Source organism: Ictalurus punctatus, chromosome 25 (assembly GCF_001660625.3).
Source record: "Ictalurus punctatus breed USDA103 chromosome 25, Coco_2.0, whole genome shotgun sequence".
In the NCBI taxonomy this organism is placed as follows: domain Eukaryota; kingdom Metazoa; phylum Chordata; class Actinopteri; order Siluriformes; family Ictaluridae; genus Ictalurus; species Ictalurus punctatus.
In genome coordinates this window covers 14,720,287-14,746,691 of record NC_030440.2, presented here as the reverse complement: position 1 = coordinate 14,746,691, position 26,405 = coordinate 14,720,287, and the positions used below count along the sequence as shown (strand labels likewise).

Genomic DNA, 26,405 nt, shown 5'->3' with positions numbered 1-26,405 from the left:
GGCTGACATCAGAGATGCTTCAAATACACGTACTACATGTACAGTAAGCTCCAAAAGTCCCCTTGTCTACAGAGTCCATCATTAATAATGCGCATACTTTGAAGAAAGATCCCATTTGTACCTGGGCGAAAATAAAAATATATATATTTGTACACAGTTTAGTTGTTAGTAATACCATAGATTACCTAGGTAGCAAGTAGCAAACAAACATGTCTGCCAGTTTAGATTATCACAATTATAACACAAGTTATCTTAATGCTAGCTAGCTTGCTACTGATTTTAGCTACTGGATTGCACATAATAAAATGTGGCTATAATAACACACTATAATAATTAGCTTAAGATTAAACAGGTTGTTAGTAACTCTGTTCTACACTGTATAGTAGTTTGTCTGATCATATTGTTCTAATCTATTGTTAGCTAGGTTACTAGTGGATTATACATAATAATCTAATATCTGACCATGATAACCGTTCTGAACAGTTATCTTGTTAGCTAGCTTCCTACTGAATTTACAGTAGCTACTGAATGACACTTAATCCAATGTAGCTAGTCTGCTAGTGAATTTACTTACTGTATGACACATAATAATCTAAGGTTAGCTATTTTGCTGCTGATTGAAGCTGCTGGATTAGAATAGTCTAGTGTATTTAGTTTGCTAGCAAATTGGACTATAATTACACATTACCTAACCTGCTAGTAAACTTTACTATCGCATTGCACAAAATAGTAGTCTGTCTAGTCCTAGCTAGCTTGCAAGTGAACATAGCTACTTTACTTCATTTTATTTCTAAATACATTACTTAGCTTTGCTGCCTGTGTGCATTTGGAATAAGTGTAAAAAACAAGTTTCTGACTTCAAAATTGTACTTTGGATTATTTATTTATTTATTTATTTATTTATTTATTTATTTATTTATTTGCTGTATTATATATAATAAACAAAGCTGAAAGGGATGAAGTTTAATGATATTCGGGCCTGGCTAGTCAAATGTAACTAGTGCTCAAGAGTGAAATTTGCTGTACTTTATGACTAATACTTTTCTTAACCCAGGTGCAAATAGATTCTCATAGTTGAGCTGTTTGAGAAATCCTCAAATTAAATAAACTTATAAAGAAGCAAAAGTGTGTGTGTGTGTGTATATATATATATATATATATATATATATATATATATATATATATATATATATATATATAAACTGATGCGACATGTTAATGGACTCCATCTTTTGGATCCTACTGCACAAAAGGTAACATAATTCATACATCAGTTTTCTCAACGAGTATCGACACTTACAATGGCTCTCAGCAACAAACAAACAAAATAGAAACCGTTCCAACAATTTTATAATGTGCTTATATATCCTCTCTATTCATACTCTCTGTTCATACACCAATGAATAACAAGATCAACATCTAATTAACAAATCAACAAAACCATACTGAAAAACAAGAGGCTAGAGAAAGAGAAACAAGGACATGACAATGTTTTAATCATATATAATATATAATGGTTGTTGAATGTAGTGTGCTTTTGGTTTCCTCCTTTTTCTTTGTCCATCCATGGTCATGTCAGTCTCCTCAGATGATTATTGATTAAAGACTTGTCTGTCTGCCGTGTACAGTTAAAGAGATATGAAAACACACGTCCAATTGTGATGAGAAAATACACAACCAAGTGACAAAAAAAGTCTTCATGCAGAGATCACAAAGTATGCAACACAATCCAAACTCCCTTTACATCTTGTTAGTGATCATTTCCATTAGAGATGGGATGCGTCTTATTGGAATGGTTATTCCAGTATTAAAGCCAAAAGTGAACAGAAAAGCGTCCAGAGATCGCAAGGTCAGATCCTGACCAGGCCTGGAGTCCAACAGAGTAAAAATGTGATGGCATACTCTCTCTCTAACCTCATTAGCCAAATGAGGGCATCTGTGAGTTCATGTACACGGAAGATAGAGGATAGCGATATGCTCAGAGTGTATTATGCTGCCATGTGATGCCACATAACCAGCAGCTCGAAAAGATGGACTGGTTGGATTCACGTGTCTCAGTGGAACATGCATTAGCCTAACTGGTGTATGACAGGAGAGCGGTGGCTAGTGGGTGGGAATTGGTTAAGACTAAATGAAGGAGAAAACGTCAATGCTGTGAATTGTTTATATTTACACGATCATCGGTGTGGGTGACAAAAAGCAGCGTAACTTTAAAAAGTAGTGCATTATACGCACGTCATTACCTCCAGGATTTTGCGATTTTGCGATCGTGAAAATGAACCCAAAAATGAGCAAACTCCACAATATTCGGAAGAGATTGCAATTTTTCAAAATTACCGCAGATTTTCCGCAGATTTGGGCCAAGATGTTTCATGTGATGTCATCACAACGCACGTTCAGCCAAAACCATCTTCGAGTCACATGTGTCGAACATGAGTACGGCTAAAAAGGTCTCATTTACCAACAAACACCTTTGCGAAAGGCCGTGCAAAACAATTTCATGCAACTGCAATTTAGCCAATTCAAGTAGTTTTCCACACAAAACAACGCACAAAAAAACACAAAAAGCATTTTTGGCCACAACAGTCACAAAAAAACACTCTGCAAATCCTGTATGGACTGATATGTTGTACCACATGTAGCGGTGAACCGTACGTTCTCTTTATGGCATTTCACCAGGTACTAATCTATTGATATGTTGCTACAGTATGTCCTCTCATTCTCCTTAAAAAATAAGTATGTGCTGGTGCAAAGCTTTCCACTCTAATAATGAAGTACTGTTTTATGTGTTGATTTAATGTGAACAATTTTAATTGATTTATATTTATATTTATATATGCATTCATTACAGCCTATACCATACATTCTGGTCATGGCTATTTCACCAGGCACTGATCTGTTGATATGCATATAGTATTATCTACCCCATCCGTCAGTGGAAAGTGACCACCAGATATTATTTAGGTGCTGGTTCATTCTTTGTACAGCAGTGATTCAGGTGTTACACTCATTTCACTGCTACACACAAAACCATATTAGTGTAAGTGCTGTGCTGAGAATGATCCAGTGTCTAAATAATAATTGCTCAGTGGTGATCCTTTGGTGGTCTGATTCAATTGAAAGACAGGTTACAGCCGGGCTGGCAAACTGTCGGTACAACATAGGTTAAGCTAATAAACTGGCAGCTGGGGCCCTGATTTACTGAAGGACTGCAACACACACTCTGAAGGACACAACACACACACAAAAATAACGGAAGACTGTTTACTCACAGTGTCGACAGACAATTGTGTCGTTTAAGTGAGCAAAATTGTTGTTCGGTTTGGCGTGCTGACCTTAATATATGTGCAACTTGAACTGATTTTTTTTTTTCTCCTACAAACGAAAAGTCAATGCAGATAGATTCATTTACAGTATATCAACCAATAAAAATAATATACTTTGGGAATGTGCAAGTTAACACGTCTGGAGAGTATTAAACGTATTCAATTTGCCGTCGTCTTCTTCCTAGTAATAAAGACAAAGTCCTTTCATTCACTAGGTTTTAATAATGAGAAGGTTTATCAAAATTATGCCTCGTATCAGAACGATCAGAACGTTCCTAAAAATGACGACTGAATATTATTCATATTAGATATGTTAGACATCCGGAAAGGTTTTCATTCACTATACCCTGTTGCATTTGCAGTATATTGTGTTTTGTAAAGTTTGTGAAGCATCTCAGAGCTTTAAATCTGTGTCATTTTGGACGTGCGGCTAGTCATAGATTCATTTCTCCCTTGTTCAGGAGTCTCTAAGAGTTCTAAACTCATCACAGTTATCAAGAACAAACATAATTTACACGTTGCCTTCAGATTTATCTTAAAATTTACGCAAATTCAATGAAATCCGTTCTCCATAAATGATCCACAAGACGCTGTCTTTCTCTGTGCGCTATCTTCTCCCACTGCAAACACAAATTACTAAATTACTAAATCAGGGCCTCAGGGTATGTCGGTACTTTGTTTAGTTCAGTCCAGTTCCTGCAATCTCTGATCAAAATCTGTTAACAGTCTGTTAGTGTGGATAAAATACAAATTAAACTCATTAAACGTAGTATGACATGCCCCAAGACTATTTATTAAATTAAGATATTAGTTGGTAAAAATAATTGATTCAATTAGTTAGTTATGACTCAGTAAATATAACTGCTATATGTTTACAGTTCTACTCGGTTAGTTCATTACTAAAGTAGAGTTTAAAGCGTAAATGCGTAAGATGGCTTGCCTCTAAGGCCGCCTGCCTCCTTGAAGGCTTTCCTGGCACGCGCCGCCTGAGGTCCTGTTCAGACGAGACACAAAGCAGAGGAGTGGCACAGCAGCACGTACACTGACACACAGCTGTAGAGAGCATGCAGAGTGAAACAGGGCAGGCGTGTAACAGCACTAATGTGGTGAACGCAAATCACATGCACGTAAGAGATGCACTGATAAATGCAGTGGACACAGCAAAGGGAGCATGCGAAAGAGAGGCATGGAGGCAAATGCAAAAGTGTGGTGTTTGAGCATGAGTGAGTTTATTATATTGGGGAACAAACTAATGTATGCAACTACATTAATGGATTTTTAACTCACATTAGCAAAAGCTCATATCAATTTAAAACTACAGATGTTTAACGAGTTTTTAAGGTTTTTAATGATTGTGATCATCTGGAATACTTTCTATGAAGCCAGTATTCATAGAAGATGTGTTTATAATTCTTTGTGAATTCGTAATAATTCGTTATAAGCTATCATATTGCCTCATAAAAAATTATTAACGTGCTAGAAATGATTCCTTGTTAATCTATGATCAGAAGTTTCTGAATTTGTGCCATTTGCTGCACAAGCTTACATGATAATGATAATTGATGGTGGCCTGTGCATGGTCATAAAGCAACTGTAATATTTATGAATAGTTATTAAAAAATATAACACTTAAAGTCATCAATTGGTTGCTTCAAGTGATTGAGTGATATTCTAAGTATAACTATGTCGATAACGATAACAAGCTATTTACATTTCTAGACGAAGTTGGCTGAGAGCTCATCTGCCATTTTTTTTTTTTTTTCGAACTGAAAGGCTTCAGAATATATGACGTCATTTCCAGTAAGGTAATTTAATGAGCGTTGATGCTCCCTGGTTGTTGTGGTGCATTGTGGGATTTTTTTACGGGAACAAAGGTTCCAGTGCACTGGAAGGATTTTGCGATTGGGACTGCATTTAAAATGGCCGACTCTCTGTTCAGTGCCCTGAGTACTGAACTAGGGAGCTGATTGAGACGCACTCATAAACGACCCTGTTGTCACAGGGTCAACGGTAAACGGAGTTCCTATTGCATAACTGGATTTTGCTGCATATGTAGGGGTTTTTTTTTGTTGTTGTTGTTGTTGCATTTTATCTCTTTGTAAATTTAGATTCATAGCAATTTTGCCTAAATGTAACTCGAATTTAGCCCAAATATATCACCGTAAGACCATTATAACATAATGTATCCATAATTTTACATCATTTTCACATGCAAAGACGAAAAAGACAGCCCACCTACTTTACATTACATGCCATTTCTCTTAATTAATAGCCCAGAAATAATTCATGTAGATCTTATTAATATGTTTCTCAAATTCAGAGTCTAGGCATACAAATTTGACCTTGCTCTGGCATCCATGTTTTTCCTTCCATACTTCGAGTTCCAAGTTAGTAGATTGCAGCATTGTTAGACAGTAATGAGGAATTTATCATAGTCTACTAATTTGACTTGAAACACTCGATGCTTTTATTTCATTAATAAATATTATAGTTGCTTCATAATTATGCACAGGTCATAAATTATACAGCTTCTTGACACATCATGGTCAGTTTATTTTTAAAGTTTTTTTTTTCTTCTTCAAATAGTCTATTACATGATTAATTAATGTACTTTAAATTAACATGTACCTTTAGAGACATTAGGAAAACTAAAACTTTATCATGGAACCGGATGCTAATTTAGTCTGTGTACTGGTCTGTATGATGTTTTATGCTCACTGGGTTGCGTTATGTTTTCAACAGACAATTAAATAGGATGATTCCACCTCTCACTGGTTTCCTTTTCATTCTACAACCTACAGTATGTTAAAATAGACAATTAATTATAATAACTCCACCACCCTCCACCATGCTTTCCGTCTGTTTTCTTTTTCTTTTCTTTTTTTAAAAAAAAACCTTTTTGTTAGTGTTCTCGTATCTTTGGAGCACAATTGGTGTTTCACTTCTAAAAACGCACACCCCAAAACAGAATTCAGCGCATCGTGGTGAAAATTTTCTCTGAGCAGAAATGCTAATGTGGCGCTCATGAACTCACTGACATTTGTTTGATTAACTTCTTAACCTACTTTATGAAAACCCATTATTGCTCCCAGAGCTGTTGCACCCCGGTGTCACTCATTTCTCCCTGTCTGAGCCGAGTCGTGTTATGGCCTCGTCTGCTAACGCTCCGGTAAACAACAGATGTCAATCTGGAGCGAGAGGAGGATAAGACAGAGAGTTGGAGAGCTGATGGTTGCGTGAACTCTTCACACTGCATACGGAATGAGACCGGAGACTGCGTATTCTGGGGATGTGTAATGAGGGAATTCATTTGACTGAGGATAAGCTGCTCTTAAACTGTGTCACCTGGCAGCACATGCATAATAAGGCACTACTTTTGCTTCAGCTTTTCATTTATTTATTTTTTTGCTGAAGTTTACATTTGAGAAGAATTTAGGTTATTATTAAATTGTAACTCCATCATGACAGCCTTAATTCTACACCTATTCGGCCATCGCGCTTAGTCTCAGATGGCATGTAAATAGCTTTTTTTTATTATTATTATTTGTATCATGTAACATTCTGAAATGCTTCTTTCCTTGCTATTTCTGCTAATGTGCCCTTTATTCAAATGTCACTGAGAAATGAAATGCATTTCATTAGCAGGATGTTCCGTGCCAGTTTACACAGTCTAACACATACATGCTGCGATTTCACTTCAGTTTGTCACTTAGATTATCTAACTTTCATCAAATTAAATCTACTTTTCATTTAGAGACGAGGTTTTAAGAACTTGTTTGCCCTTGAAATGTACTGCTGTAATGAGGTATAAAAATCCCTTTTGTTATGTGATATGGAAATGGCACATTCTTGACTGAACTCCTGAAAAGCACGATTTTTCATTCTGATTATGAAGACAAATGGACTTATACTGTTCTAGAGTAGTGATTGTTGAATTGTAGGGATGGAATAAAACATAACATGGCATGCTGTTATAGGAAAATAATCAACGGCAGGGTAGTGTGATGTGATGTGAAGCCGAGATCATTTTACCGCCATATAATAGCATGTCAAGTGTTTTAATCCGTTTACACTATAGCAATTTGCCAAGGATAATATTGTTTCTATTCATTAATGAACACCACGGTAGAACTTTTATCCGAAGTTTTTTTGTGATTGTTGTGGCTAAAAATGCTTGACTTTTTGTGGCTTTTTTCGAAATTTGCAATGCAATTTGCGAAGTTTTTTGTGCTTTATTTTATGGAAAACGACTTGAATTCTTGAAATTGGAAAACGTATTGACAGTTACAAATCGCTAACACTGGAGACTCCTTCCATAAATGTTAAGTAAAGATGTCTTTACAGAAATCTTCACAGTATCAACGATGATAGGTTTTTAATTGTTAAATAGACCTACAGCACTTTTTTAAAAAAATTATTATTAGTCTTGAATTATGTGAAGCATCCATCATAGAAGTCCTTGCTGTTAATGTTACTACACTAGAAAAAAAAATACGTAAACGTAATAGAAAAAGAGCATTAAAATAAACCTGGGATTTGTCTTTGCCGCCTGCACTAATGTCAGAGCCGCCATTAAAGAAAATGCATCAACCCTTCTTACCAATCACACTGAGAATTCAATGTTATAAATTGTTATAGGACACTGGACAAGAATGGCAGCAGACATGAAAATTTCACTCCTAGAGGGAGCGCTGAGATGCTCTCAGGCACGAGCGCCGGACCACAGTAAAACCACAGGAGAACAAAAACACCTTTCAACTGAGTCTTAAAAGAAGCAAATAAAAGAAGTTTGTCCACGTTGTCGCAGTCCTCAACTTTGTGGAGTTGTTTAGATGTTGGGATATAGTGCAACTATCATGAGGTGCTAATATCCATAATGGTACAGCGTTTTTTTTGTTTGTTTGTTTGTTTGTTTGTTTGTTTGTTTGTTTTGTTTTTAATTATTCCAGATATAGCCTTAAATCTAAATGATGAAATTTTGGAAATTAAACCAAAACTATGCGTACCAGCCAGTAACATTGTTCTATAGCTCAAACTAGAGGTTATAAAATGATGTGCTAGTTATACAGTAGGTGGTGTTCATAAAGCTACATGATACTTATATAACCCTTTCATGACAACTGATATACACCTATAAACATTTATAAAGGTTTATTGCAGCAGGTATTCCACTCTAATAAAGACTACTGTTCACAGTTTTGATGTCAAGTTAATATAACAGCTAGGTCAACTAACTTGGATTTAGGATAACATAAGTGTAGGTGTTATGTAGCCCCACAGAGACCATTCATAGGTGCTTCATAAGGATTTAAAGTCATTGTTGTAGCCCTACACAAACAGACATGTTTATATATGTTTTTGTCAGTTGTCATGAAGGGTTTATGTTATATAGCCTTATGAACACCAATTTATAAAGTGTTACCAAATGGCTTCATAATGATTTGTAGTTATTTTCTTAGCTCTATACAGACAGATATATGTTTATTCAGGTTAATGTTAATTGGCATAAAGGGTTTAGTTACAGTAGATGTTATATAGCCCTATGAACACTGACAACATGCTTTCCTATTTTCTCAGTGACATGCAGATGTTTTTTTTAAAAATATGTTTCTTAAATATTTTCAAGATTTTGCTACTAATAATAGAATAACATAATAAAATCATAAAATGATAACTATAGCTTTTGTGCAATTTAATTGTAAATTCATTTTGAGTTATTAAAAAAATATGCAGAACTCTAACTCTTGCTTCTTCATGTTAACCTATCAATATATATTTTTTGATTGTCTTGTTTATGCTTTACGCTGTATGTTTATGAGTCCCATCCTGTTATATGTACTTATAACATACTTGACGGATCATCTCCAGCCACGGAGTAAAGCGCCTGGAAAAGCAAAGCCTCCGTTAGATGGATCAAAGTGTATCATTCTCCTACTGGTTTGGTGTGTTACAGCTCATAAGTGTGTTTCTCCTGAGGTGACCACTTAGGATTTTCTATCACTGCTCGCTAGTGCACTGAGGGGTAAAATTATGTCTCCCTGCTCCTAACAAGAACTAGAGTATCTGCAACATACAAGACTGCATTAACATTCAGCAATGCAAGTTTCTTTTTCTTTCTCAAGACACTGAATGAAGGGTCAAATAATAAACGCTGATCAGCAACACTCAAACTATAATCTGCAGCGCTTTGAAGTATAATTATTAATATTAGAACTGCATCGACTGTAGGTCATGTGTGGATGGACAATACGATATTGTAATTGAAGTTTTGAACGGATGGACATGGGGTTTCGAAGGATTTAAAGCAGCATTTGGCACACTGATGGTAAAATCCATGCTGGCTTGAATGATGTCATCATTTGGAAAAGAATTTAATGGATTTGGTATATTTGCCTTTGAAAAACATTGTTGTTCTTGAGTTTTTCCTTAGAACATGAATTGTATGTGCTCAATATATTCTACAAGATATATAACTGTTTCCCTAGTTTCTTGGCAACATTTAGCATTTTTCATTTCTCAAACTTTTTAGCTAATTTACTACTGTGCGAAACAATTAATAGGCTAGTGTCAAGCGTGACACCAAAGTTCTTAACTGTAGCTTTTGGCTTAAATATAAATAAGTTGTGATTTACTAACATTACGCAGAACCTTTCCTTTTTTTGTTTGATTGAGTACCTTGTTTAAGCTTGGTTAGCTTCATTAAGTTGCCTTGCTTTAGTTAAGTGTTCAGGTTATTAACTTTGTGTGCGATCTTGCATTTAAAATCAAAAGGTCTTTTTAACCATAAAAATATATTTAATAATTAATATATTTGAATAAAATTTATACAAGAGAAACAACTGAAAGAGTTGACTGTCTATCACTGGGATTAAATGAGGCATTCATGAGTGATTCAGTTTCCTTTAGTTCCTTTAACTACAATGATAATAGTGAAATGCTAAGTACTATTACATGATATTCAACTCATTTAGTCATGTTTTATTCTATTACATTAAGTTTGGCCTCATCACATAGGACATCACCAGATTAGCTCCTTAGCAGCTAGCCAGCTACTTTAAATAACATTAGCTATGCTAATAGACAAATGACACCTGTTAAACTCACCTCAATATGTCTTTTACAATCATTTAACCCACCATTGGCAATCGAAAAGTCACTGTTGGAAACGTTTTTGACCCCTATGAAGCAGGGGTACACTTCAGTGTAGTCTGGGGTGAAGTGTAATCGGGAAAAATTACAGAGTCCAAAATGTCCGAGTCCGTGTCAAGTTCGAGTACAAATTTACCCGAGTACGTGAGAAGTCCGAGTTTCTTCATAATCAGACTCGAGTCCGGAGAGAGTACCTCAACTCTAACTACTAGCATGTATGGGTATGAATGTGTCAGTAATGAATATTGCAAACATGTAAGCAGTAAACTATTGAAAAGTTTGACTTGAGAATATGCTTGAAAGATAAGAATGTTGTTCGGTGTTGTCGTGGAACAGGAGAGGAAAGATGAGTGGTGAGGCATTCGTGTGACACTATGCCTTTTATTTATTGCACTGAAAAATGCAAGTACTATGTCATTACCCGCTGTGTTGCACATCATGCCATCATGCAGGAGCTCTAAAAACAGGACCGATCGAAAGGAAAGATGATTTGAACAGCAGGTATGTTTTACAATAAAATGACTGCATGTAGAATATTAAGTGGTTTACATTATATGTGTTCGTTGAAAGAGTGTATGTTTGTTTTGAATAGCATTCTCCAGTGCCGAGCTCTGAGAACCCATTTTTCACCCAGTCAGTGGCATATGAGCTTGTAGCTTGTTAATTATTGAAAACCATAATAAACAGTGTAAGATTTGGAGATCGTGATCGTGATGCACTGCTCAAAGGCATGGTGTCACGATGAATAAGAATTATTACAGTAGAAAGGAAGAGCAGAGAGAGTGTCTTTAATGAAAGGTGAGGCCGCTATCAGTTAATGTGCATCTTCAACTCCACCACAGCGTGAAATGATGGTGACAGTTGCTCTCGGTCTGCATGCGTGCACACGCACACACACACACACACACACACACACACACACGCACACACACACACACACACACACAAAAGTCAAATACACACAGAAATAGAATTATGCAGACAGAGAGTAAGTCAGATATAGCACACACACATACACATACTGTATACACACTCAGGCAAATATCACTTCACTGCAGGCAGAGAGTCTTTACCAGGTGGCAAACAGGGGTCATCACAGTATAATGTATGGGCTTTTTATTGGATGGCAACAGGATGACACATGGGGATGGACAGGGTGGAAAAAGGAGGAAACTTATTAGAAATGAATGAGTGAAAGTGATTCTTTGGGTGTGTCCCTGTAGCACCATTTGGGCCACTGGGACTTAATGAATTGTGGGTTAGTCCCAACTAGATCAATGGGTCTGAATATAAAAAGGTCGCCACTACTGAAATTTATTTTAAAAATGCATTGTAATGTAATGTTCAAAATAACAGAGCTTTTTTTTTTTTTAAAGAAAAAAGAAATGGGATGACACATGAATGAAATATGAGAACAAAATCAATCTAAGCAATGACAATTTCCACAAAATCTACCTTCAGCCATTTTGAAATGGCTCAAAATTGTCATCACCAGACATCAATGACCGGAAATCATGGATATAAACTAATGACCAACTGTCCATAATGTCCATAGATGATATCCATCAATCATGAATGTAACATTAGTTTGTCTAATACAACTCAGGTAATCAGGTGATGATTCAATGGAGTACTTTGTCAAAAGAGTTGAGTTTAGACAGGACATGCCCTGATCTCTGATTACTGTCGACTAAAAGTGAACATGGCCACCGCTGATAGTTGCAGGCTAGTGCAACACTCTGTCTTTATCACTGTCAGTGCTATCAGGACCAATAAAGCTTTCTCCTGACTCCCAAGGCCCATGTGTGGTGGCATTCTAGATAAACTCATAGCAAGCAAACAACTATCAGGCTTTATCACATTCTCTACTCTCACAGAATTCTTATCCAAGCCTCACATTACCGGTACTCCATAAGCAGATTTGCCCTAAGCAGGAATGTAATGATGCTAATGCCTGCTATTTACATTCTTCCGATTGGTGTATTTATCACCAGCTCCAGCGGCCAATCCAAAACAGTCTCCTCAGAGCAAGCACTGCTTTGATAGATAACCGCTTAAAAAATCATGCCAACACCGTCCGTAGTTATGTTCTGGTTGTAGAACCCGATCTTGTGCAAAATTCATACAAATTCTAACCAACTGGTGTAATTGTATTTCCATTTAAATGAAGTTATTGGGAAAGCTATGATATAGCTCGAGGTAACCATTTTCCAGCTAACAAAGTGATGCCCTTAAGAGTTACAACATTATTTTGTACTAGGAATATAATTTCTGACGTCCTCAGAATGTTCCAAGAATATCTTCCATTTTTTATAGAGTTTTCAACACATAACACAGTGGCAAAATTGATGAATGCCCCCCCAATGACATAATTTTAACATCATTTCCAAACCTATGTATTATTAATAAAGTTACCAGAACAAGATGGTGGATCTTGTTGAATCTGCATGCAACATGACTAATGTTTGTTTTCCCTCCAATATGCAGAGCCTGAGGAACCCCAGAAACCAAAGTTGCTCATATTTTATTAACTGCTACACTCAAAGTTTACATCTAAAACACTAATGGTTGTTTGGTTGTCCCTCTAGAACAATGGTCACCAACCATTGAGATCTACCTTCCTGCAGGTTTCATCTCCAACCAAAATCGAACACACTAATTTTAGTTGATCAAGAACTTACTAAGCCAGTGATTAGATGGCCAGGTGGGCACGATTATGATCGGTGCTAAAGTCTTCAGGAAGGTAGATCTCCAGGAACAGGGCTGGTGAGCACTGCTCTCTACATGTTCTATGTAGAACCTGAGTGTTTTTCTTTCAGAAGTGGCTTTGAGAACCACTTTTGTATCCCAAGAAGACTGACCAGCGTGATTTGGAGAACTGCACCAAATATTACATAAAGGGGTTCTGATTGAACAGCACACTCAAGTGGTAACATTTCTACTTTTCTGAAAAGATTCTCCTTGGAAAGTTTCCTGAAAGCGAAACTTTTTGTTGTTGGGTTCTACATGGAACTTTAAAACGTTCTCTCCAAGGACAAAACAAATAACATTTTAAGGGCAAGAGTACTCAGTGAAAATTTGTAAATGTCGAGTTACATAAAATCCTATGCTCCAGAAGCCAAGCAGGTTCATGTTTAGAAAACTAGAGTCAGTTACAGAGTCTGTTACAGTATTTTTCCATGTACTCTGTTTGGTTCTCCAAGTGACAACCCTGCATTAGGATCTTTCTAAAGTTTCCATGAAATGTTATCCAACTATGGTTACTTGGACATCCATTGTGAGCTGGGTGGTAACTTGTACAAAATTGAATTGTTTGAATTTGTATGAATTTGCACAGAAGGGACAGAACGGTGAGGCTTACGTTAGGACCAATATAGTCGAGAAGAAAAGAAGATTTGCACCTACCTTCCAGGCTCTTAGTGTCCACAAGGTCAAAAACAATGATGGCAACTGCAGACCAGGTAATGATGAGGGCCAGGACCAGTACCCAGGCCACGGGGGAGCTGAAGGTGGTGTACAGATCATCCATCATGGTGCGTTTGGACACTCGTGTAGCTGGAGCACTCGACTCACCTCCTTTGCTCTCAAGGACAGTGGTGGTGGTGGTAGAGGTCCGTGCTACAGAAAAACACACAGGTCTTAAGAGTTAAGCCAGGTTTACTGCTGCAAGGCTCATCTAAATTCCACCAATAGGAGGACAAATATGAAGATGAGGATGAGAATGAGTATGAGCAGAAACTCTCAGGACAGCTATAAATACTGTAGTGGTAATGGAGAAATGTAAACAAAACATGTTACTAGGCAGAAAAATATCCATATTTCCTTAAATGTATAAAGAATGTTTGTTTATGCGAGCCCATTTTCTGCACAAGCTGGGACCGCACTGATTGATGACGTAAGCAGGACGTAACCATTTTCTTTAATCACAGGTCAATTGATTGAAGTTCTTTTACGTATAATCGGACACGTTGTACATGTTATTGCAGTCTATTATAAAATTCAGACACAATTTTATTGGGATCTCATATTGTATGACAAGTAATAATTTAAAAAAGGCCATTGTTATTATACATACTTTGGGACAGGATGTTTGTTCTTTGTCTTCGTCTACTGTCTTGGATTGACAGAATACAGAAACAATGTCTAATGAATAGGACAACACTAATGTATCAGTCAACTTATTAGTAAAATATTTCCAAGACTAGTGAAAAGAATAAATGCTGCTTTTATATCAGTAGAGAAGACATATTGATGTGGCTGTTTCTGTCAAAAGGCAGGTTCTAAATGGATATAAATCTGAAGCACAAAGGAGGCTGAATTGCCACTCAGTGATTCCTTACACACTCCACACATGACCTTTGTAAACACTGTTCCTTTTACAGCGTGCCTTATTGATTTGGTCCAATAGGATCTAATTTTAGTCTGAAGCAGGGATTGATTCTTGGATGAGCCATTGTGATTCTGTGTATGGTTTTCGCTGGCGTGATATGCGGCTCATCTGTTCTGCGTCTATGAGAAGATGGAGCGCTGCTTGGTGCATGAGATGACCTGCGGAAGATAAAATCAGCCTACCATGCCTTTCAGACTGCCTCTGCTTTAGCTAAAGGTGTGTGTGTGTGTGTGTGTGTGTGTGTGTGTGTGTGTGTGTGTGTGTGTGTGTGTGTGTGTGTGTGTGTGTGTTGAACTCAGCCCACCTGTCACAGCCCTTCTCAGTGCACTGTGTTGTCACTTTGGGGATTAGACATGCTCTCTCTAGTTGCTGACTCAAGAAAGTCATTTGCTGAGCTTCCACTGTGCTCACTTTGCTAAAAACAACAGATAGCCTTCAGGGACTATTATGTGTTGGCATGTGGGATCAAAAATGATGTCCACAGGTAAAGTGGGTGTGTTGTACTGAAAGGTAGAGCCAATGATTTTGGTGCAAGTTAGCTGAGGTATAGTGGAGCTTTAATATATAATATACAAATATATATATTAATAAAAAATACTGGTCATTGTTCCCACCAAAGCTAATGCATTGCAGCTATGAGTTCTAGATTCTAGTGCAAGATCTTGTGGATCTTGTTTTTTCTTCAATTTGCAGAGCCTGAGGAACCTCAGAGACCAAATGTTCTGCTTTAAGCAGCTGACCACTATACTCTTGGAAACAAACGTTAAATCTATAACCCTAAGGATTCTTTGGTTGTTCCTCTGTAAAAACATCAAAAATGTTCTTTGTAGAACCACTTTAACAGAGAATCCAAGCCATCTTACCTATCCAAACAACCCTTGAAGAACCTTTTTGGGCACCAGGATGATCGGACAGATTTGGAGAACGTTACCAAATAAGATACTATTTTTTAAAAAAGGGATCTGTAAGTGTTCTTTGGTGGGTAATTGTTCAAGCTTTTGAAAATCTCTAATTGTTCTTTCAAAGGACAAAGCAAAGAACTCTCCAGTGTTTTTGCAACATTATCCATGTTCTACATAGTGTTTCCTAAAATGGACAAACAAAAGAACTCGCTAGAATGGCATGATTTACCAGGATATAATCAACAAGCACCGACCATTTTAATGAAAAATTCAAGGAAATGTAGCTGTAAGGCCTACTAATATTTCATCCATACATACATCCATCAATTTCTGTACTACTTATGCTACACAGGTCACAGGGAGCCTGGGGGATAGCCGAGGGGACTCGGAGCTCAAGGCTGGAGACACCCTGGACGAGTACCAACCCATAACATGGCTACTAATACATAATACCTAACTAATATGACTACATGCTAATCTCAGCCCAAATCCTAATCTTAAACATTTATAATGAATGTTATATCGGAAAGTGACGATGTTGCCAGCCTTATGTGATGACTTGGTACTTGTATACCAATTCCATAACTGAGATAAGGACAGGAAATGACAGAAGTTGAGACTTATAGCAGCTAATATCAGTCAAGAACTGTTAAAGTCAGCAGACAGACAATCCACCATTACTGTTCCCTGAAATACTGCCATTTTAAATAGAGCTTATTTACATTCGCCTGACTGGCAGCTTCCACAGTTAAGCCATAATATCAAATTCAGTTTTAAGTCTCCACAACAATAAGCTATTTCACGCAAGGCTGAAATCCATTTAGTAGTGTTTCATCATAATAATAATTGCTTTTGAAAATAACTTCATCACCAGTCAGGGAATATATCTTTTGAGAAGTTTTCCAAACTTATTTTGAAATAGCTCATTAAATTGACCGGAATTTTTTTTTTTTTTCTTCCCAGAAACTTGAAAACCTTTTGCCAAAAGAAAAAATAAATAAATACATAAAGCGTATTACTTTTACTGTCATATCTGGAAATTAAATGCTATCACCTATCCAAAGAAAAATACAATTCAGTTAAACTGAATTAAGTAGTTATATTTCCTCTCAGACAGATTGAGCCATAATTCAATTGTTAGCGATATCTGAAAATCCTTTACGGGCTGCATGTTTCAAAAGAGCACAACAGACAGCTGATGGGATATGTGATAGGGAGTATTTTTAGCAGCCCTCAATCATGAAACTCCTCCACAAAACCAGTCTCTGAAATGGCTGCACTTGCCCCAGCATTCTTTATAGTGCTGATTAAATCATTCTCATACCTTTAAAGCGCATCAGAAACATATAAACTGTGAAGTCAATTGACTGTACCTTCCATATCTGCCGTGATATGGTGAAATCCTAATCTTAAGAGGTAATCAGAAGTAGTTTTCCAATGGAAAGTGAGAACTGTCTCTTCTATTAGCGTCCCAATGAGAAAGTAGCGTTCCTGCCAAGACCCGGACCTCTTGTAAGGCCTCAGACGTTGAAGCCTGTCATGTCGAGTGATCCAATTAATTTAAAAAATATGTAAAACTGTAAAACCTTCTTGGGGCCCAGACCCTTCTGAGCCACTGGTGCATGCACCAAAGGGGTAAAAAAAAAAAATGGAGAGCAGCCACTAAATCAGTCATCCAAACCCTACCCTGCACATTAGATCTTGGGTGCTGTTCAGAAAGCATAGGCCACAGAGGGAGGGCCCAAATGCAACCTTATCCCTGAGCAGTTTGGGGAGTTTATTCTTAGCGCCCATAGCACGAGTGGTATTCTGCTTCGCCTTTTTAGGTCAGAGGCGTGACCTACAAGCTACATCTATCAGCTATTAGCAGAAACACTGGCAAAGGATTCATCAACACAAACACAAGGTTTCAGTTTGACTGTTCTACAGTCATGGCTTCTGCTTGCAGAGTTCCTCATAAGATAAAAATTGGTGTTTTAAAAGGTCATATCTGTTGTCCTGTTCAGACCTCACACAAAAGTCAAGATGTTAGAGATAACACTCTCTGAAGCGTCCACATTAGTGTTTTTTCCACCGAACCTGTTCTTTTCTTCAGTGGGCATTACCTCACTTATACTATGGCCACCTAATAGTGTTCGAACTCTCAAAATCCGTTGTTCATATATTGTAAAGCTTATTATTTGGTATCCATTATGAATTATTCAGTGACTACAGTGAAACTTGTAGAAGAGGTTTAAGAGAGGAATGTACGTCTGGAATTGCTGATGCAGTTAAGAGGTTTAAACATTGATTTATTTTTTATGAACATGTATTGGATTTACTCTGGGTAGTACAGGTAGTGTTGCTCTCTCTCAGTTCCAGGTTTCCTGATTTGATCCTGTGCTTGGGTTACTGTGCAGTGTTTCTGTGCAAGTTCTTCACGTGTTTGAGTAGGTTTCCTCCTGGTTCTCTGTTTTGCTTTGGTTTTTTTTCCCCGACACCCAAAAACATGCCAGTAGATTAGCTAAGATAAATTGCCCCTAGGTGTAAATGTGTGTGTGTGTGTATGGTGCCTCTCGATGGACAGGTGTTCCACGCTGTGTGTATTCCCAGCTAGTCACAGCCAGTGATTCTGTGATACGCTCCAGATTCACCACAGCCCTGATCCCCCATATCTATATCAAGGGATTTTTGGTTTTGATTGGCCAGTTCAATTCCAGTTCCAGCTTCATGCTAAATTCCTCCCACACTATAACCCATGCCTGGCGCCTGTTCTAGACACACTATGTCACACAGCTTAGCAAAGCCTTGCATGCAGTGCTGAGATTCTACATGTCGGTCCCTCGGTAACTGAGATCTAGAAAACTTAGATCATCTGAAAGTGACCTTCTTGTTATCCCCAGATCCCAACTGAAATATGGAAAATCATTAGTGCAGAGATGTAGCTGGGGGGGAATTTGGGTTAAACCCTGATCAAATATGTCATGACAGTTCCAAATACTTGTTCGTAACACATACTCGCAGCACAGCTGATTATATACCGTAGTATGTGTCAAATTTTTGTTTTTTTTGCACAGTCATTGCACTATATTGATGAAGGTCAATGAATTCATCATTACAATTAATTCATATTTGTCAGGAGGTCAAAGCAGCTTTACATAAATATATACATTCGGGACATACGTTTTAACTTGATAAATTTATCCCTAATGAGCAACCAGAGGCAACATTGGCAAGGAAAATCTCCCTGAGAGGATAAGAGGAAGAAACCGTGAGACTCGAAAGGGAACCCATCCTCATTTGGATGACAACGGATTATAAATAATTCCCTTCTATAACTGTGTACTACACGGTCAAAAAGTGTAACCAGGATGTTCATTAGAGTTTTCACATGAAGTCTATTTTGGTGAAGTTATCCACTGTTCACTGATGGAGACTTGAGTGCAAAACTATGACAATTGCAGTCATGAAGCTACAGTATCATAGCAGTTGTAGTCCTAAGACATCTTACCAAAATATTCACTCATCCTTGCCCTGAAATTAATTATTGACTATGCCAAAGGACTTCCTGTAACCTATGAGTAAATGTTTTGTGTAATTAGAATTACACAGCAGCTTGTTGTTGCTGTACTATAACATTCTGATTTCTTCCATGAGCTATAATCAGCATTGATTTTTTTTTTCCTGTTGTGATTTGCAGGGAGTTCAGGCTAAGCAGAACGCTAATGATAATTCAATTCAACTTTCCATTGAATTCATTTTCACTGAGGTTGGATTGTGAGAGATAAACAGGAATAAACAGGCACAGCATATTTTTGTTTAATTATTGTCATTATTATTATTATTTAGCACGTTCGCCTCACACCTCCAGGGTCCGGGGTTCAAGTCCTGCCGGGGCCATGTGTGTGTGGAGTTTGCATGTTCTCCCCGTGCTGCGGGGGTTTCCTCCAGGTACTCCGGTTTCCTCCCCCAGTCCAAAGACATGCATGGTAGGCTGATTGGCATGTCTAAAGTGTCCGTAGTGTATGAATGGGTGTGTGAGTGTGTATGTGATTGTGCCCTGCGATGGATTGGCACCCTGTCCAGGGTGTACCCCGCCTTGTGCCCGATGCTCCCTGGGATAGGCTCCAGGTTCCCCGTGACCCTGAAAAGGAGTAAGCGGTAGAAGATGGATGGATGGATGGATGGATGGATTGATTATTATTATTATTATTATTATTATTATTATTATTATTATTATTATGTTTTGTTTCCACCGGCATTAGGATGGACTGGAGAGATTTGGGATCTGGTATGCATAAAATCTATTATGATATTTTAGAGCCAACTATGTAACCTCCCAATCCTTTCAAAATAAAAATGATATATTTTATTTCATTTAATACATTGATGTTGAATTCCCGTTTTATTCTCGTTCTCATTTCTCGTTATTGTTTTCATATAAGAATGGTACAACTTCATTTCTGAAATGCAGTCTAGCAGCTTTCTCATATTTTGGTTAAAGAAAGCACTTAAACCTGTCAGGAGATTCGTAATAATAAAATGCATTTGTGAAAGGAAGAATTTACATTTTACGTTAAGTCTAGAAGCTATCTGAGAGTCGTTTTTTTTTTTGTTGTTTGGTTTTTTTTGCTGACATATTTGTGTTGTCTGCATATGTGTGTTAGCATATTAATAGTTTTGAGTGTTCACCACCTCACTTTTTCCCCCCCAGGTGTTTTGATACTACATCGACACCCTCAGGCTACATCCACCTTCATCTGGAAAGATCTGAAAACAGCACTTTTGTTTTAAAATGCTCTCCGTCTACACTGGCGCTTTCACACGTTTTCCAAGAGCTAGGCGGTTATTTCAAAATGCAATCTGAAGGATGTTCAGACTGGATCGCAGGCACAGAAACTGCAGAACAATGTCATCCAACGTCTTGTTTTTTTTAGTTGAACGGGCCACGTGAATGAGTCACATTCATGTTTTGGAATATCTCCGTTCTCTCAGTCCATACTACAATGCGAAAATGTCTGGGTTACGCATTTCTCTTTCCCTGAGAAAGGAACGAGACGTTGCGTTTAGCATAACACGATGGGAGTGCCTATAGTGTTATGCTAAAAGCAACGTTGAAGTTCCCTTTGAAAGGGAATGGCTTTTTTAAATTTAGCCACTTGGGAGAGCGTTCTCGAAAAGCTCGGTTTTCAAAATGGAAGGTCAAATCGTAGAGTAGAGCAAAAAAAAAATTCTGTGTTTTCACATTTATCCAGATGAATGTGGATGTAGCCTCAGACAACCAGTTCAATCTTGTTGTTGCAGACTTTGCCCCATATGGGTTTCATCACTGTTCTCCAGTTTCCTCCTTGTAGGAGGATTGGTGACTCTAATCTGCCCTCTTGATGTGAGTGAGTGAGTGCATGAATGTTTGTGTAAGCATGCTGCCCTGACATTCCATCCAGGCTGCCTTATGCCCAGTGTTCCCGGGACAGTCTACGGATTCACTACACCAAACTCTGCAATATTCGAAGGTCCTTGCCATTTTTCATAATTGCCGCAGATTTTCCGCAGACTTTATCCAAGATGTATCATGTGATATCATCACAACACGCATTCAGCCAAAGCCCTCTTCGATTCATTTCGTCGAACATGGAGTACAGCTAAGAGGTCACATTTACCAACAAGCATTACTGTGAAAGACCGAGCAAAACAATTTTGTGCAATTCAAGTAGTTTTCTGCAAAAAAAAAAAACCAAAAAAATAAGCAGCAAAATCAAGTATTTTTGGCCACAACAATCACAAAAACAACTCGGAAAAACATGACATTCTGTACGGACTGTAAAGTGCGTACTGAGGACGTATGAAGATAGTGAATTATTGCACACATGCCAGCCAATCAAAAACCACGGTACGGGATGTAGTAGCATCTCAGTACAAAAAAATAATAATAATTCCTGCAATGCAATTATCCTCTAACAGTCTCAAGACACCATTGTACAGATTTATATTTTATTACCTACGACTCCTTAATTCTCAACGAGCACAAACAGGAGCATGGATCCTTAGATCAGTTCATGTGAACTTGTTTAGTGTGGTTTATTAAATATTCAGGCAAAAACAAGCGAAACCTTTCTCTGCTAAATTACGCAAATAGAACATTTAATGCACTTGACCTTTAAAGAGCAAATTGCATTTCATCCCTACAGCACCGCTTACTCTGCAGGAGTTTGTCATTACCAGGGAAAAAAACGACTACCTGAGGCTTTTGCTGTAGAAACTGAAGTAGGTGGGTGAGGAATTTACATGAAAATCAATAAAAGAACAGATGGAAAGGTAATATTTTACCCCTAAACACAATGTGTCCATCAGAACCCGTGTTCTCCATGTCTTATATTGAGTGGAACTGTAACTGTGTTTGTATCCTGTAGGCATTGCAGAGCTAATGTTGCATTTTTAATGTTCACGTCTTCTGAAGTGTGTGTGTGTGTGTGTGTGAGAGAGAGAGAGAGAGAGAGAGAGAGAGAGAGAGAGAGAGAGAGAGAGAGAGAGAGAGCTACAGAATCTCTTTGGGAGTTTTATCCACCTGTTTTAAAGATGAATTTTGATTATGTTGTCTTGTGGCTCCTCTTCAGAATAATCAGCTTTAACAAGTAGATTGAAGTGCACAATGATTTGCATTTGCATGTTGGGAATCCATTGAATGTGTGCAAAACTTTCTGGATGAAAATATAACTCCCATCACCTGCACATAATTTTTTATGTCAGTGTAATGACAGTCAGGCAGAGCCTTTCATGGGTCAAAAAGACATGGGGCTGATGAAATCATGTGCAGTCAGAAGAAATCGGGAAATAATGACTGGTGTTCAGTAAGCGTGTGTGTATTAGGGATGAAACCAAATACGAATACATTATTCTGGATGAAAAGTTAATGTGTTCTAAACAGACGCTAATACACTGCTCTTTTTATTTATCCATTCATTCATTTATTTCGGTTTGCTCGGCAGAAAGGTTCACAGGGCATCTGGTTGAGATTAGTTTGAGACTAGATGAGACTAGACAAAGGAAAAGTCGTACGAGCAGAAGGTTTTTACTTTCGTGCGGTCAAACACGAAGTTTGTGGGATAAAGAAAGAACGTGCATCACTCGTACATTCACTGCATCCTTAGTACCTGCCTGGTCAAGGTTGTGGTGTGCTGCTAGTTTGTTCATATTTTGAGAAATAGAACCAAGTACATTCATTCAAAAATATTTTGGGTTGGTACAAAGAACAATAATAACAGTGGAGTCCTGCATACATCACTGGTTGAGACCAAGTATGAACTGGATTGATGTAGCTGAAGTTGAGGAATTGTTCACAGATGTCACATTGCTGTCACATTGCTGACATTTTTAACTCTGTTTTTTTTTCCCCAGTGATTTTGGAGGAATAATGGAGCACCATTTCAAAAACAAGAACAAAAACAAAAAAAACTCCAGGTTTAGGCCACATCTAATTCAGGTTTACATCTGAACACAGATTCAGACATGAACATTTGGAGCAGATACAGATAATGTCCACTCCAAATATGTGTGTGTGTGTGTGTGCACATGGGACTCTGTATAGTAGCTTGAGGTAGACAATGGCTACATCTCAGTATTGAGCTCTACACCGACTTCATTTTATGGTCATGCTGAGAGAGCTTAAGAAGCAAATCCATGAAGGGAAACAGAGATCCGGGGACAAGCTGTTGTTCGAGCTGTAGTAAAACAGTATGGAGTGAAGTAGAATGATGACTATTATTGGCTTCAAGCAAGCTAGAAACTGCATGGTGTACTGTAGGAGAACCTGGATTCCCAGTTAACCAACTTCTTATAAGATATGCAATGTTCAATAGACGCTTCAATTTTATGACGCCCAATCGACCAAGCCTGAGCCTTTATTGAACATTTGCTGAATTACACATCATATGTATCACATAGCTTTCATGGAAGCCAATGGCTAACTCTATACTTACCATTTACAAAGCCAAACTTTGCTACTGGTTCTATATGCTATAAATTAAACCAGCCTAAATCAGATGTGGTTCGATTGGGCCTGTGTTGAAGATTGCATGTTTTATAAGAAGTTGGCTAACTGGGAATCCATGTTTTCCTACACCATGCAGTTTCTAGCTTGCTCGTGCTATATTGGAATTGGCTATGCACATATAGAAAAAGCAGAACGCAATTTAAATAGTCTTAAAATAGTCTTTTTATAGTAAATAATAAAGTTCATTGTCTAAATTAGAAAGTTTCAATTTGGTTTCCATATTTTCTGCGTATGCTTCTTGATATATTGATGTCGATTCTTTGGTACATGCAATTCACTCATTTTCAGAAACCACATTTTCAGGTCAGGTTCATGGTGGATCCAGAGCATGTACCAGGAACACCGGTCATGAGAGGGGAATACACCCTGGGTGGGGTGTCAGGCCATTGCAGGGCACCATGCACACACATTCACACTTAGCAGCAATTTATCTTATCCTCCTAGGAGGAAAGTGAAGAAAACCCATACAGACACTTGGAAAACGTGCACAGAAACTATACAGAGATAGTAACCAAGCTCAGAATCGAACCTGGGTCTCTGGAACTTCGAGGCAAGCTATCACGCCACCCAGTAATCAACTGAGTATGAAAAAGTTACTAATCTTGATTAAGCTCAATTATGTCAAAATTACGACATTCTATTAATCAAACGTGTTGGTATTTTTCGAATTTCCACATACGTTCTTCTGTACAAAAAGTGCTTTACTCTCTGATACCAATTCTTAATCAAATCACAGTGATAATCCATTCATCAATCACAGAGGCTTTGCAATCAGCTTCTAACGTTAGTCTCATGGTGCTCAGCTGACCTGTCGCAAGCATTGAGAAAATTATAAACTGGTGATTTATGACATCATTTATAAAACACACAAAAAAAGAACAACATCCCATTTGTCTTGGCTTGTCAATAATCAAGAGTGTCAAAAACAACAAATAAGTCGGTCATGAATCATAATTTATCAGGAGCAGTGGCGGTAATAAACAGTGACGTTGATCATCCATAGCGCCTGAACAGTGGTGTAGTGCAAAAGTGCATGAATGAATATTTACTAGCAAAACTCTCTGATGAAAAACAACCAAATCAACAACTGCTGCAGTCTATACTGATGTAAATGCTGAAAAAATATATCAAAACGTATCAGCACCAACCTGGCATTGCACATGGTTCACCAGTAACGAATCCTTCAGCAGTGAGACATCGTGTGTAGTTTAAACCTGCAGTATTTGAGTCAAAGATTTCTTGTCCTGGAGTTCTTGTCATCTACACTCCACACTTGAGTTCAGCAGTGGAAGGCAGAGGCAGAGTGGAGGGAAGACCTAGGACAGAATGGGTTGGGGCAAAACTGCACAGCATCTGCACGGCTAATTTCAAAGAACTGCTGATGTGTCCATTAATACTTAAAGACAGCCTGTCTTCAGTGCAATAAGCACCAATTCTAAATGACCATAATGGGCAGAAGAGTCAGGACATGATCTGAGGAGCTTTTAGAGTGCAGGACGCTGAGAATAAAGTTTAATGGTGCTGCCATACAGGAGTTCAGGCTAGGCTACAGTCTCCCTACAAATGCACTGGGCCTGAGTTGTGCTGCGTCACACTTGATCAGAATTTATTTCCTCTCGGCTCTAAACAGCCATCTGGACGCCCGCTGTGCTTAGCAGCAACATGGATATGCATGGGGAGGGGGTGTGTGAAGTGTGTGTAGGGGGATAAATCTGGGCGCAAAAGGTAAAATGAGAAATAACAAACAAAGCGTTATGGAAAGTATGATGAGATCGCACTATACAACTGAAGCCAATGAACCAAATGGATGTTTCTTCAACATGGCAACCAGTGAGTCAAGTCATGACCTCCTGTTGTCTTGATTAGAAATCCTTCCATCCAACAAGCAACACATGTTCTGTATACATTAACTCCTAAAATATGCCACATATCTTACCAATGGCTTGCATGTAGTCAGGGTGGGCTGAGCGAATTTTTCACAGATAAAAAAATAACATCAATATGTTTTCCTTTTTAGCATTCACAATAGATTATTTGCTGTTAATACATATCTTGAAGTAAATTTGCATTGCTGTGGAACTGAGCGCAATGGCACCATCAATGGTCATAAGAATGGTTTGAAGAAGCCAGGCAGGGGCTGATTTCTTTCTAGCCCAGATTGTAGATTCCTGCATACTCGATCAAACTTTTTCTCCAAAACGACTGAGGAAGAATTTAAAAGTAGCACAAATTTGTCAAATTACACAAAGGGACAGATGACAGAACCAAAAGTATAGAGTGTTTTCTTGTTTGACTGTTTATAAATGGTTTTCTGTTTTTAGTAAGAAACACATCCCTTGCTTTGTTTAATCACATTTTATTGGTTATCAGCTACTAACATGTGAAACACATTATAAGCAATCGGGATCCTCCATTTGATCTGGTTCTCTTTAAAAGCTATTAGCCAGTTAGCTACACTCTGAGTGGTTAGGTGGTTTTATAAGGTAAAATGTAGGCAATATATCATGACTCAAATAATCAATCACCACTTCTACTGTCGGCTGGCCTCCACCCAACATACAGTACTGTGCACCCTATATATTTTAGTACAAACTTTGTTATAGATTTTT

The 26,405-nt window shown here is 37.8% G+C and overlaps 1 protein-coding gene across 8 annotated transcripts in view; it reads right to left on the bottom strand.

Annotated features, from left to right (window-relative positions):
- Positions 1–25,101, bottom strand: part of trdn (triadin) — a 69,648-nt gene extending 44,547 nt beyond the window's left edge. For 5 of the 8 annotated variants that reach the window (XM_053675685.1, XM_053675687.1, XM_053675689.1 and 2 more), the window contains exons 1-4: positions 24,945–25,101; positions 13,881–14,093; positions 11,549–11,587; positions 4,267–4,320 (exon numbers count right to left, since the gene is read on the bottom strand). In XM_053675685.1, the coding sequence (XP_053531660.1) occupies positions 4,267–4,320; positions 11,549–11,587; positions 13,881–14,093; positions 24,945–25,056 (418 nt within the window). In that variant the 5' untranslated portion in view covers positions 25,057–25,101. Of the gene's footprint in view, positions 1–4,266; positions 4,321–11,548; positions 11,588–13,880; positions 14,094–17,140; positions 17,492–24,944 lie in introns of those variants that run through there. The other 3 variants (XM_053675693.1, XM_053675688.1, XM_053675692.1) reach the window with 3 other exon arrangements.
- Positions 25,102–26,405: the final 1,304 nt, after the last annotated feature.